The sequence below is a fragment of the Pezoporus flaviventris genome, unplaced genomic scaffold (genome assembly GCF_033815535.1).
Source record: "Pezoporus flaviventris isolate CSIRO_AGI_PZ_B2104156 unplaced genomic scaffold, CSIRO_AGI_Pfla_v1 ptg000215l, whole genome shotgun sequence".
Classification (NCBI taxonomy): domain Eukaryota; kingdom Metazoa; phylum Chordata; class Aves; order Psittaciformes; family Psittacidae; genus Pezoporus; species Pezoporus flaviventris.
The window spans coordinates 552,992-567,581 of NW_026892763.1; the positions used below are offsets into that span (position 1 = coordinate 552,992).

Below are 14,590 nucleotides of genomic sequence, written 5' to 3' on the forward strand. Positions count from 1 at the left end.
ATTTATTGGGGTTTTTAAGGGATTTCTTTCTGGGTGCCCACCTTTCTAGAAAGCAACTGCCCCCAAGGTTTTGTACTGCTTTATCTATGTTTGCTTCAAGCTTCCCTGACCATCTGAGGTGCTGGTGAGGGAATTCTGGGCCTCTCTTTGGGTTGTCTCATCTGGACTTTAGGGCAATCTGATTGTTGTGGTCCCTGTGGAAATCAGACCAACTCGGAATGGTGCTTTTTAACTATAAAATAGACATTCCATCATCTGCAATTCTGCTCACCTTCAGATTCATCACTTTCTGATGGCTGCTTGTCAGTTGATGGTCTTCAGTAGAGTTGGGCCTTGCTTCTAAGAAGAGGGCAACACTTGAATAGATTTGGAAAGGGAACTGTTCTCCTGAGGGCCCTTCCCAGTAGGGAGCCTTGGGCTGCTGCTCTTGAAGGCCTGCATGTGGCATATATGTGTGTGGTGACATCAAGCCATTTGGAAAGAGCTGGCTGACACTTGAAAAGAGAAGGCTCCTTAAGGGGAGACCTTAGAGCAGCTCCAGTGCCTAAAGGGGCTGCAGGAAACCCAGAGAGGGGCTTGGGACAAGGGCCTGTAGGGCCAGGCCAAGGGGAATGGCTTGAACCTGCCCGAGGGGAGACTGAGCTGAGCTCTTAGGCAGAAGCTCTTCCCTGGGAGGGTGCTGAGGCGCTGGCACAGGGTGCCCAGAGAAGCTGTGGCTGCCCCATCCCTGGCAGTGTTCAAAGCCAGGTTGGACACAGGGGCTTGAAGCAAGCTGCTCTATGGAAGGGGTCCCTGCCCGTGGCAGGGGTTGGAACTGGAGGAGCTTCAAGGTTCTTTCTAATCCAGACCATTGCATGTTCTGTGATTAAAGCTCCTGAGTCATTAACCTGCCATCTTACACTGAAGAAAGAGGGGAAGCGGTTTGAGTCAGTGCATGCAAAGCCCATCCAGTCATCTGGATCTCCTGCGTGACCTTGAGCAACGCACTGAATTCCTGTATCTGACACATTCTCCTTGAGCCCCAAATGCTCACTTCCAGAAAGGCTCATTTCCTCCCCTGCAGCAGGGAGGTCTCTGCTCTCTGGTACAGAGGCTTAACCACCATCATCTGTTCTTCTTCTCTCTTAACCAGTGACTGAGAAGGTTTATGAGAGCGAATCCTGCACAGATAGCGACGATGACTTCAAGACCAAGCCACCCGCTGCACCCAAACAGCCTGTGCTGCCTCTGAAGAAAGAACCAAAAGAAGAAAGGAAGAACGTGAAGAAAGGGGTGGCTGCTGCCAGCAGAGCCAGCAAGCAGGTCTCCATCATGGGCTTTTTCCAGAAGAAATGAACTGGGTCTTTCTCCTGGTCCTCTTGGGACCGTTGCTCTTCTTGTGCAGCGTTCTGCAAGCTGCTGCAGGGGACGAGGACGACATGCAATCTTCACTTACGTAAGATATCTTGCTTACTGTGTAAGTAAGCCCTCTGGACTAGATTTTGTATCAGAGAAAAGTGTAATTCCTCACTGCAGTAACTTGAATCCTCTTTACTGAGTGTGGGAAGCACCAGTTAGAAGCAAAATCTAGAGGAACTCTTGAAAGACTCCCCATTTATCCCATTAAAATCTTATGCTTTTTTAATAATGGCCTTTTACCTGCTTGGTGCTGAGGCCTCTTCCACAGTGGAGCAAAACAAAGAGTTGAGTTGTGGCATTCTTTTCCCCCTTCTTTTTTACACCCCCAGTTCTCCCGATTGATGTAAATGGTCACATTGGTTCGAAGCTGTAACGTAACCGGTCTTGAGACATACCCACAAATACTGAACATCTGCTTCAGCTTTAACTGAATGAAATGAACTTGATTTTCCCCTAAAGACTGGTAAATAGTTTTTGCTCTGCCTTTCATAATCTTTTTTTGGACAAAGCAGCCCATATAAAACTCTCTTACTCTTTTCTTCCTTGAACGCATCCTCTGTAAACTGCTCAGATGCCTAATTATAGACCCGGGACACTGTTGGTGCTCTGTGTCTGCAAAAACATCTCTGAGGCTTCCCACCCAACTGGCTCCGGAGTAATTTGGGGGAAGGCTTTGCTGTTATTAGGAAAGCAACTGTATCCTTAACCTTGGAAGTTAAGGAGTCAAAGGGAAGGGTGATCAGAGGGCACTGCTGATAACACCGCTCAGGTGTGTTGTCCGTGAAGAATTCCTGCTTCTGGGTTTTGTGGGGTTTGGGTTGTCTGAACTGTGTTTTTCCAGGCATAATCTAGACACCAGGAGAGTTGTTTCCTAGGGCATCTCATCCTCCGCCTGCTGAGGGAAGTGTGTCACAGCAAATGGTGCTGAGGAACCAGTTACTGGAGATGAATAAAGCACTGCAGGCCCCTGAATCAGAAATGAGGTGCCAGTTTGGATGCTTTCTGGTGCTAAATTTGGTAGATCCATAGAAATAGCAGGCTTTCCAGACATGGGTGCTGAGCATTTCTGAACCTGGGCCTTTGAGGACCCCACATAGGTGACTGATGTCATCAGTGGTTGTTTCCAACATGTGTATGGGCATGTATGTACATCCTGGTTTATAAAGAGTTTGTGGTTAGCAGAAAGCTACCTAAAGCCTGAAGAGTGTCACCAAGGAAGGAATGTCTTGAGGCACCCCACTGAAATCCAGCGTTTGGCCAGGAAGAGCTGTTTACAGTCACTCTGACCAGGAGATCAGGTTGGTGACTCTGAATTTGAAAGCACACACTCCTAATAGTGACCAACAGTTACCTTGGTGGAAGTCACATCACCCTGGGCCATCAGGGCACGTGAGAGGATCTCCTTCAAACACCTACAAGCAGCAGTGTCTCTGTGTGCCCATGTGTGTCCAGACTGTGGGGTTTCAGCTGCTTGACATGTGGATCCCTGCTTGACAGGGCTGTTTGAGGGCAACCTCAATCCCCTCCCCATGTAACTCCTCAGAAGCATTAAGAACTTAAATTCTGGACCTTCTGAATTGGAGATGTGTAGGAAAAAAGGCTGGGAAGATGAGGGGAAGCCACAAATGACACGGTACTCCCAGCCATCCAAACCCAGAGCCTGCTGCACAAGCTGAAAGAGGTTTCATGCTCTCAAGGTGTGTCAGCCGAAGTCAGCTCTCCAGGTTGGAGTGACGTGAGCAGCAGAGGTCCATGTGGAAAGAATGAGCCACCTTGTTCTGCCTTTTATGAAGGGAATTTAACTGTTAACCACACTGCTGCAGTGTTCCTGTTTTTTTTTTTTTTGCTGGAATTGAGGGTGTATTTTGAAAAGTAATAACAAACCCATTAAAGACATTTTTCTTTTGTTCTTGCTGTTTGTTAACTGTCCATTAATTCTTCACTCTGATTTCCAAGGGTTGCTGTGACATTTGTCTGCATGGAACAATGTCACTGGTGGAGTGGATGCAATGTTCTTCCATCAAAGGCAGGGCTGGAAGCATTAAACTGGTTTACGGCATCTGAAATACGGGTGAGAATACCTCAAAATGCCAGGGTCTGTGTTGAATTTGGACCCTTTTTGTCTCATTCCCATGGCAGATGTTGGCAGGACGTGGTGTCCCAGTGCTCTTGCACCTCACCTCTACCAGGGTCTAGCTGGAGCTCGCTGCTCCACCCCACCTCCCTCTATAACCAGCTCAACGTCATAGGCGACTTCCTCAGGAAAATGACTTAATGTCTGAAGAAGCAGGGCATAGGAGAGCTTCAGACTGCCCAAAATCATGATCTCATACTCCCTGCTCCTGCACTTCATGGGCTGCCAGCCCCAGGGGGGCCTCAGGTCCCTGGTTGCCCCCTTGGTGAGGCTGGAGCATCTCCAGGCATTGCATGGGAGCAAGGAACGGGGCTGGTTAAAGGGAGAAGGTTCCTTCTCACTGTGGCTCGTGAGGGTGAAATATCAGAGCAGCTCAGAGCCAGGCAAGGCTTTCAGATAAAGAGCATGTCTTCTGCCTCACAGTAAGCTCAAGATTTGGTATTTATGGTGCTCAGGGTCCAAAATCTCATCCTGGAGCTACAGAAATCCTTTAGGATTTCTTCTTTTCCCTCTGCATCCCCCTTCCAACCAGTTTTAGACCTCAGAAGAGCAATGCCTCATGTTTGGGAGAGGATGATTGGTCATTTTATAGTGGTGTTTGCTCTTACTTTCAAACAGAGGAAGCTTTACCCTTGTTTTCCAGGTGGGATGAGAAGCTGAAGTTGCACCGTTGGATACAACTATTGATGCACCAGGCTCCCATCAGACACGGTGCCTCTGAACCAGCACTCGTGTGTGTGCCCTGAGAAGGGGCTGGAAATGCTGCTCCTAGGGATGAAACATCCGTGTCCCTTGAGCTGATTTATAACCCTCCTTCCCCCAGGACAGAGCCTGCTTGGGAAAAATCCCTCTGCCTTTCCCACTCTGGATTCAGCCAGCCTAAAACAGAGGAAGGGTGCGAGGAAGCGCTGCTGGGTGCTGGCCTAGGGTAACGGACGGTGAGCAGCAGGGCTGGGCTGGGCAGGAGGGTGTCCTGGTGGTGCAGGGAATTGTTTTGCTCTCTAAACAGGCAATGCCAGCTCGGCTGCAGATTCCAGTTGGGAATCATGGAGCAAGCAGGGCCTTATAAGGAAGCAAAACTCGGCTCCGTGAGGCTGGTGGAGAGCAGAGCGGGTGCTTGCCAGGGCCCTGCGTCAGCGTCTTGCTTCTCCCTGGCTGCGGGGAATGGGCTGCAGCACCCTAAGGTGCTCAATACAAGGTGTGGGTGCTGCTGGTAGGGATTTGGAGCACCCCCGGCCACACTGGGATCTGCTTTGGTTCATATCTGCTGCCATGGGTGCTGAGATCCCTATGGGAGCTATTATCTGACAGGGTCAAGTTCATCACCCAGCTGTCTTTGACTCTTCTAAGGCAAATTATGAGTGATTCTGCCTATGTTCATGTCCTGGTGCTGCAAGGCACCAGAGATGCTGACTTCTCAGCATCTGGGTTGCTGGTGCCATTATTTGATGGCTTCAGCCCATGTCCCATCAGGAACTGTGCATGAATTCCAAGTCTTCATTCACGGTTTGATTCTTTTCAGAGGTTTTCCATCTTAAACCGCATCTGAAGGGCTCAAAGGAGGGGTTTTGGTGCCTGGAAGCTGCCTGGAGCATCCCAAAAGCCGCTGGTTTGGAAGCCAGCAGTACCTGTAGGAGCCCTGAGCTTCTGCTCTGAGTTGAGAGCTGGATCTCACATCAAAGCTGACCCTGCTTTGGGGCTTGGACCAGAGACCTTGAGGGGTCCCATCCGGCATCCACAAGTCAGGAAATTAAACTGCAAAGCCATGGCAGTAATATTTAAGCCCCAATGTGGTGTTCTTCAAGGTGGGGCTCTTCACTGTGGGCTGCCCACTGAAGTCCCCACTCTGTTGGGTGGTGATGTGGCATGTTAGATGCCTACAGCACGAAACCACAGTAAATGGCGCTCAGGTGGGGCTAAGGGATGAGTACAAGAATGCAGTCACTAGTAGAGGCCAGAGAGCATCACCAGGGCCTTCAAAGTTGGTGGAGAGAAGAGAGACACTGCAAAATGCAAAGAGAAGAAGCATCAGTGGGAGTTTGGAGGTGTTTTTTCCTCATCCTCATCTCATGGTGGATGAGGATGCAATAGGCAAGCATCGCATCCCACTCACCATGACTAGAGGGTACCAGGACCACGATGCGGAGGGTGATAAGCCATTGTGCCTGGATACTGAGCACCCAGGGCCCCTCAGGTCTGAACATCTCCCTCTGGGTGCTGAGCACCCTTCCTCAGGGCCGAGCATCACCCACCCTTGGTGCTGAGCATCTACTTTGGAGTTGTACATCCCTTGGTGCTGAGCATCCACCTCAGTGCTGAACATCCCTTGGTGCTAAGCATCCACCTCGGTGCTGAACATCCTCCCTTGGTGCTGAGCATCCACCTCAGTGCAAACCCCATGCTCAGCATCCCTATTAGCAGCCCTGTTACACAACCCCCCATCTCCTTGTGGCCACCTCCGTGGCTCACGGCGATCCCCATCATCCCCATCCCGGAGCAGCGGCTCCCGCGCCGCCCGCCACAGCCCGGTGCTTGTTTACTCCTCACATCCCTCCCCGTCCCTTCACCCCGAGAGCTTCCTGGGCTGGTGTCTGTAAGGGATTATTTTTAACCTTTCCAAAATAGAAAGTCTCGCGGAGGAGCAGCTCCTGTTTTTCCATTCCCTTTCCATGTCGTCCTGCAGGGAAGGAAGCCGGCTCCGTAAACAGGCTCCTGCAACGCGGGCGCTGGGGACAACACGCGTGTGTCTTGGGAGTGAGAAGAAGGGGAAAACCCAACGGAGAGGCCGTCCACCTTTCACACGGGGCCTTACGTGGTGCTCTCAGGAGCAGCTCTATCTGCACAGCGTAAGAAGTGCACTTATTACTCATGCTTCGCTAGGTAAGTGTTTTCCTTGGCAGGGAGCGTGGTGGGGTTTTTTGCTCTCTTCACTACTCCCGTCCAGGCTGTTTCGAAGGTTTCCTGAGGTTCTCCACCAGCACTGGCTGGAGGATGCTCTGTTAAACCCCAGACACAACCACTGCTTGTTTGGGAAAGAGCAGGCTGGACTTGGAGGGACTGGGAAGTGACGGCGCGGGTGGCCCGGGACGCGCGGCGCACACAGGGCAGCCTTTCAGCCTGGGTGTGGATGTCACCCCATGCCTGGAGGCAGGGGTGTCACCCCTGTGACACTGCTGGTGCATGGGGATCACCCAGCCCGTGGTCACAATGTACATGTGAGACCCCCTGCCCTGCAGTCCTGTGTCTGGGGCAACAGCACAAGAGGGACATGGAGCTGCTGGAGCAAGGCCACAGCGATGCTGCAAGGGCTGGAGCAGCTCTGCTCTGGAGCCAGGCTGAGAGAGCTGGGCTGGGTGAGCCTGGAGAAGAGAAGGCTCCTGAAGGGGAGACCTGAGAGCAGCTCCAGTGCCTGAAGGAGCTGCAGGAAAGCTGGAGAGGGGCTTGGGACAAGGGCCTGTAGGGCCAGGCCAAGGGGAATGGCTTGAACCTGACAAAGGGAAGATTATGGGGTCGGTGTACACACAGATGTCATCTTGTCCCTGGGTCCCTGCATATACACAGACATCATCTGGTCCCTGGGGTCACTCATGAGCACAGACATCACCTTGTCCCGTGATCCCTGCACACACATAGATGTCACTCCATCCTCACAGTCAACACATACGTGCAGGTGTCACCTTATCCTGAGGCTCCCTGCACACTTATGGACATCACCTTATGCCCAGGGTTACCACATCTACCTGACCATCACTTGTCAGAGGGTCCCTGTGCTCACATGGACATCACCTTGTCCCATAGGGTCAATCGAGGTCACTAGATGCACATGGACGTCCCCTTCCCCTTGATCCCTACACACACACAGATGTCACTTTGTCCCCATGGTCAACACATGCCTATGGGTGTCGCCTTGTCCCATGCACACCCATGGCATTACCTTGTCAAAGGGTCCCTGCACACACACGGATCTCACCTTGTCTTTATGGTCACTGCATACACACACATGTCATCTTGTCCCTAGGGTCACCATATACACATGAATACCACCTTGTCCCGTGATCCCTGCACACCCATAGGTGTCACTTCATCCCCAGTGCCAACATGTGCCCATAGGTGTCACCTTATCCTAAGGATCCCTGCACACACATAGATGTCACTTTGTCCCCATGGTCCCTACATACACACAGGTATCACCTTGTCCCAGGGGTCCCTGCACACACATAGATGTCACTGTACCCCATGCTCATGACACACACATGTGCATCACCTTATCCCATGATCCCTGCACACACATAGATGTCACTGTACCCCATGCTCATGACACACACATGTGCATCACCTTATCCCATGATCCCTGCACACACATAGATGTCACTTTGTCCTATGGTCACTGCATACCCCTGGTTGTCACCTTATCCCGTGATCCCTGCACACACATAGATGTCACTGTACCCCATGCTCATGACACACACATGTGCATCACCTTATCCCATGATCCCTGCACACACATAGATGTCACTTTGTCCTGTGGTCACTGCATACCCCTTGTTGTCACCTTATCCCGTGATCCCTGCACACACATAGATGTCACTGTACCCCGTGCTCATGACACACACATGTGCATCACCTTATCCCATGATCCCTGCACACACATAGATGTCACTGTACCCCATGCTCATGACACACACATGTGCATCACCTTATCCCGTGATCCCTGCACACACATAGATGTCACTTTGTCCTGTGGTCACTGCATACCCCTTGTTGTCACCTTATCCCGTGATCCCTGCACACACATAGATGTCACTTTGTCCTATGGTCACTGCATACCCCTGGTTGTCACCTTATCCCGTGTTCCCTGCATAGCCTTGACGCCACCTTATCCATGCATCCTTGCACCCACACATATCCCTTTGCCCCATGCTCCCTATACACCTACCCCAGCATCCCCACACCCCCGTTCCCTTCCCTTCACCCCACCATGAGGAGCACGCTCAGCCCCATCGCCCCGTGCCCATCACCGTGGTGCCCATCCTGCAGCACCCCCTGCTCCTCCGCTCCGCCGCCGCCGCCTGGCGCTGGGCCCGGGCTCGGCCGCTCTCAAAGCCGCTTTGTGTTCCCCAGCCAGGCCCTCTCCTGGCAGCCGCTTTCAATGGGATCCGGTTACGCTCCGCTCGGCGCACGGGGAATGTGGTCCTGAGCCCAGGTGGAACGAATCCAGTGCCATAAAACCAACCCCCTCCCATTAAACTCTCCCTTCTAAATAGAGCAGCATTGAGATGCACGACACCCCCCACCCCTCAGCCCCCTGCTCACCCCCCCGCAGTGCAAACCCCTCTCTAAGTGCTTTATGAGCTTCAATGTTATGATAGTCCCTGTATGAAACAGGCTCCTGGTCCCAGCGCGGCTTCCCGGCTACCGGCCTTGCTGCGAGAGGGGGTGCAGGATGCTGGGGAGGACCCCGAGCAGCCCCACAGCCATGGGGTGGCTATGGGGGGGGGCGGGGGGGGGGGTGGTGGCATTAGGGTGTCACCCTTGCCCTGCAGCCAGATGGGATGGTTGAGGGTGGGGAGGGTGAAGCTCAGAGCCCAGCTGGTGATGGACCATTGTGTGGCAGTGACAGGGATGCTCGTACCCCCAGTCTGGTGGGGTGGGGACTGGATGTGAGGTTCCAAGCACCACAGGGACATCCATGCTCTTCCCAGGTCCCTTGTGGGGCACAGACTGTGTCTCTGCGGCTCTGCACATCCCCACACCAAGGCCCATCCCTGGCCTTTGAAACACCCCACGAGCCTCGCACATAGGCATTAATGGCTAGACCTGGCCTCCCAAATCCAGGATCTCAGCCTTACACCCTTCTCATCCCAGCCGTGGTCCCCCATGGCCACCCCATGGTCCCCAGGCCATGTCCCCTGCCAAGCCACCCTCAAGGAGGGGACACAACACCCATTGCCGATAGAGCTCCTCCTCATCCTCTGCCATGGGCATGGTGTTGCAGAGGACCTGGATGGGTGCCGTGTGGTGCCTGTCTTGTGCCAGGGCCCAAGGTACCAGGAATTAACTCACGGGGATGGGATTAACTCCAGCAGTGAAACAACCACCAATGCTCCCAGCCTCACCCTGCAGAGGATGGGGGCTGAAACGGGATGCTGACCCTGCTGGGTGTGATGGAGCTGGGACACAGCATCTCATCCGAGGGAATGAGATCTTCACCACCATGTTAGGGGGGTTGGAATTGGATGAGCTTTAAGGTCCCTTCCAACCCAAGCCATTCTGTAACTCTGTGTTGTGGGTGCCAGGGGGCTCGTTTAGGGTTTGGGGAGTTATTGCCATGGGTTTGGTGGCTTCACCCTTCACGCAACCCCAGTGACAGCCCCCAGCACAGGGCACCATCACACAACCACCACAGCCCCTGCTCACCCGTGTCCTGCTGAACTGGGGTCTTGAGGGATTCTGGCCTGTTAATCCAAGAGCAGACCTGACCTTCCTCTTCCTCCACCTCTCCATCATCATCCTTCTCCATCGCTGCTCCTGCTCCAGGTCCTGCTCACCCACCACCCCAATATCTTCTCCTTGTGGCCCTCCTCACCCTACATTTTAAATAATCATACTTAAAATATTCTATATCTATTGTAATATTCTACATAAACCATGTATTTGAATATAGTAATGTTCCAATAATGAGACTATTCTTGCCATGATGGATTCCTGGCATTCCTTGCATCCCACATTCAAGTCCAAGGCACCGCATCCCTCCAGCCCTTTGCCCTCACTCACCACGTTCCCGGCTGCTCAGCAGCTTCAGAAAGGCCTTCAGGGGTAAAGTGAGTGGGATGGGATGTGGCTGAGCTGCAAAGGAGCCCAGCACCATCACCTCTGCCATCCTGACCAGCTCCCATCCTTCTATCCCAGGGATACCTGCTGTTTGGGGGTCCCTATTATCCCGTATCACCCCGGTTTTGGCCATGAGGATGCTAATGGAGATGTCAAAAGCTTTGTTAAAATCCCAGTGTATCACATCCCTGGATCCCCCTTATGAATGGGGCTGAAGTTGGGTTGTTCCTGATCCCTGTTGGCTGTCCCCATCTCCTTCAAGGGGGAATGCTTGCTCCAAAGCCCTGTGTCCAACCTGGACTCGAACACTGCCAGGGATGGGGCAGCCACAGCTTCTCTGGGCACCCTGTGCCAGCGCCTCAGCACCCTCACAGGGAAGAGCTTCTGCCTTATCTCCAACCTGAACTTCCCCTGTTTCAGTCTGAGCCCATCACCCCTTGTCCTGTCTCTATAGTCCCTGATGAAGAGTCCCTCCCCAGCATCCTCAAGTCCTGCTGAGTCCATCCCATGGGGACACTGGGGTCCATACGCCACCGATGTCCCCCCCCCACCATCCCAACCCAAGGTGTTTGAGGTTGCCGTCATCCCAACCCCAGGCTTTTGGTTGCAGGAGATGCCTCCTCCCTCTCCCCCCTCGGTGTAAAGGGAATGAAACCACGGGCTCTGTGAAAGCAGAGCCTGAGCATTCCCCACCAATTCCCGGCTGGGAGACTTGGCTCCGGGCTCCCCATGAGCTCCCCCCCCCCCGCTGGCCTCAGCCCTGGCCTGCTCCATGCTATTTTGCAATGGGGTTGGTGCCAAGGAGCTGAGGATGACGTTATCCCTCTTCCCAGACCAGGTGTGGGGAGCACGGCTGCTCCCAGGGGTGCAGAGCTTCACTGGGGAGGAGGGACCAGCCCCACTGGGAACGGGGACCGCGAGGTTGGTGAGGATCATGGAATCATGGAATGCTTTGGGATGAAGGGAGCTTAAAGCTCATCCATTCCCAACCCCTGCCACGAGCAGGGACCCCTTTCACTGGAGCAGCTTGCTCCAAGCCCCTGTGTCCAACCTGGCCTTGAACACTGCCAGGGATGGGGCAGCCACAGCTTCTCTGGGCACCCTGTGCCAGTGCCTCAGCACCCTCCCAGGGAAGAGCTTCTGCCTTATCTCCAACCTGAACTTCCCCTGTTTCAGTCTGAACCCATCACCCCTTGTCCTATCACTCCAATCCCTGATGAAGAGTCCCTCCCCAGCATCCTTGCAGCCCCCTTCACACACTGGAAGCTGCTCTGAGCTCCCCACGCAGCTCCTCTTCCCCAGGCTCAACAGCCCCAATGTTCTCAGCCTGCCTTCACCTCTCTCCTGACCTTCTCTGCTGGCTCTGCTGATTCACATCGAGCTCCAGACGCCAACACCCATGCGGGGAAGCCAGGGGAGTGATTTGCAGTTTCCCCGTGGGAGCCTCTTGGCGCAGGTGGGGGTCACTGGCAGGCACATCCCGTCTCGGTGCGGCTGTCATCACGTCCTGGAAGCCTTTGCCCCTTGTGGAACTGGGGCTTCGTGGCTCCCAGGGAAGGTCATTGAGGGCAGGACCATGTGGAGCTCTCCTCTGCCTACGTCAGTGGGCTCCAGATCCCCTCTCTGCTGAGGAGGAGATGGAGCCCGCACCGGTGTCTGGGTAACTTCTCCTGACGTGCTAAAAGCAGCCTGGAAGGGGATCAGTGTTCGGGTCAGTATTTAGTGCTCATCCTCCTGCCATGGAACAGGAGCCCGAAGCCTGATGGGGTTTGGAGGAACCTCAGTGGGTTTGCGAACCCTTGCAGGGCCGGTGCCTGCAGCCCTGCCCTGGGCAGCCTGTTCCAATGCCTGAGCACCCTCTGGGGCAGGAATTGTTCCTCAGCTCCATCTAAACCTGCCCTGGTGCAGCTTGAGGCCGGTTCCTCTTGTCCCATCCCTTGTTCCTTGGGAGCAGAGCCCAGCCCCTCCTGGCTCCATCCTCCTCTCAGGCACCTGTAGGCAGCCATCAGGTCCCCCCTGAGCCTTCTCTTCTCCACACTGAACCCCCCAGGTCCCTCAGCCCTTCCCCATCACACTTGGGCTCCAGGCCCTGCTCCAGCTCCATTGCCCTGCCCTGGCCCTGCTGCCGCCCTGGTGCTGATCCAGGCCAGGATGCTGGGGGCTCCCTGGGCACAAGCTGCTCACGTTCAGCTCCATCCATCAGCACCCCCAGCTCCTTTTCCATCCCCAATGGAGCCTGGAGCGCTCCATGGGGCTGTTGTGCCCCAAGTGCAGGACCCAGCACCTTGGTTTACCCTGGCTGCTCACCAGTGTCAAACACCTTCCCTCCTCCCAGGGCTGTCAGAATCCATCCCAAAGGAGCACTGGTGACACTCACAGGGGCCACGGGTGCTGGTGACCGCCCCAGCACTGCCTGGGGCCGTGTGGCCGAGGAGGGGCACGGATGCTTTCTGCGGGTGATGCCCTGCAATGGTGTCAGTGCTCCACCAGCCCCAGGAGCCTGCCCTAATGACCACGGCTCCCCACAGGACACCTCTTAGAGGCCTCTCTGGGATTAACCCTTTTAATTGGATCAGCAGCCAGAGCTCAGGAGCCAACGGCTCGCGGTCGGTGGCATCGCCTCCCTCGCCCCGCTCCTCCTCCTGTGTCCCTTTGCCTCCGCAGGGATCCCCCCCTTCCCACCCCAAGCCGGGGAGATGGGGTTGATGTGGGGGCAGAGCTGGCTCGGGGCTCTGGGACCTTAAATCTCTTGTGATGCTGAGTGTGCAGGGATGGGCGTCCTATGGGGGGTTTCAGAGGGTCCTCGAATGGTTTGGGATGAAGGGAGCTTAAAGCTCCTCCATTCCCAACCCCTGCCACGGGCAGGGACCCCTTCCACTAGAGCAGCTTGCTCCAAGCCCCTGCGTCCAACCTGGCCTTGAACACTGCCAGGGATGGGGCAGCCACAGCTTCTCTGGGCACCCTGTGCCAGCGCCTCAGCACCCTCCCAGGGAAGAGCTTCTGCCTAAGAGCTCAGCTCAGTCTCCCCTCGGGCAGGTTCAAGCCATTCCCCTTGGCCTGGCCCTACAGGCCCTTGTCCCAAGCCCCTCTCCAGCTTTCCTGCAGCCCCTTCAGGCACTGGAGCTGCTCTCAGGTCTCCCCTTCAGGAGCCTTCTCTTCTCCAGGCTGCCCCAGCCCAGCTCTCTCAGCCTGGCTCTGTCCAGATCCTGACACCAGCCCTGCAACAAGAGCTCAGGGGGCATTGATGGGCTTTGCACGCTGCATTCACCCACCCAGCTTCTACCAGCATCTGCCTTGGGTGCCATGGTTTGGTGTGAGGTGTCCCTGCCCATGGCAGGGGGTTGGAACTGGATGCTCTTAAGGTCCTTTCCAACCCAAACCTCTCTGTGATTCTACCAGCGTTTGCACGTGGGTTAAACAGAGCCAGTTTTGAGCTCCACTGCTCCAGCCACTGTGCCGTGGGCTCCCTGGGGGCACTGCAGGTGTATCCATGCAATTGGAAGGGATTTGTCTCCATGGGGCAACAGCAACACACTGGGGTGTTTAATGCAGCATCCCTGCCTTGGGGCAGGCATCACCTCAGTGCAGTCCCTTCTCTCCCCTCAGGGAGAAGCTGTGATTGAACTGCTCGCTGCGACTGCTTCTGCAGGGCCCCATCTTCTGCCACTTCTTCTGCAGGACCTGGATCTCCTGGTGCTCTCCTATGGGAGCTGAATGTCCCTCCAGTTTGTGTGCAAGTGCATCGGGTATCCCATGGCTGCTGCAACCTGCACCGAGCCACCTTTGGTCTCTGCGCAGAGCATCTGGGCACTGTTTGGGTCCCCAGTACTGGGCAGGCAGTGATTGCTGGACCCAGGTTAGATGAAGATGCACCAAACCAGGACAGTTTTCCCCTTCAGGCTGATCAAACACCGGAACAGGGACCAAGGGAAGGACCTTGGAGAAACTCAGCCCTTGCCTGGACCCACACCTGAACAACCCGATGTAAGTCCAAGTTATCCCTGCTTGGAGCTGGAGGTTGGACCAGGCACCTCCTGGGGTCCTTCCAACCTGAATTACCCCGTGGCTGTGTGCTCCAGGACGGATGGCAAGTCACCACCAGGAATCTTGGCTCTCCCTCCGGGATCTTAGGGCTTTTTTTACGTCAGAGCCATGCTATTTCATGCTCTATTATCAGGTTAGTCAAAACACTTCTCTACACTATATGTCTCTATAATTGCCAGCCAC

General features: G+C 54.7%; 1 protein-coding gene across 2 annotated transcripts in view; it reads left to right on the forward strand.

Moving 5' to 3' along the window:
- Positions 1–1,936, forward strand: part of POLD3 (DNA polymerase delta 3, accessory subunit) — a 31,760-nt gene extending 29,824 nt beyond the window's left edge. For both annotated transcript variants that reach the window (XM_061442131.1, XM_061442132.1), the window contains exon 12: positions 1,133–1,936. In XM_061442131.1, coding sequence (XP_061298115.1) covers positions 1,133–1,335 — 203 coding nt within the window. In that variant the 3' untranslated portion in view covers positions 1,336–1,936. The remainder of the gene's footprint in view (positions 1–1,132) is intronic.
- Positions 1,937–14,590: the final 12,654 nt, after the last annotated feature.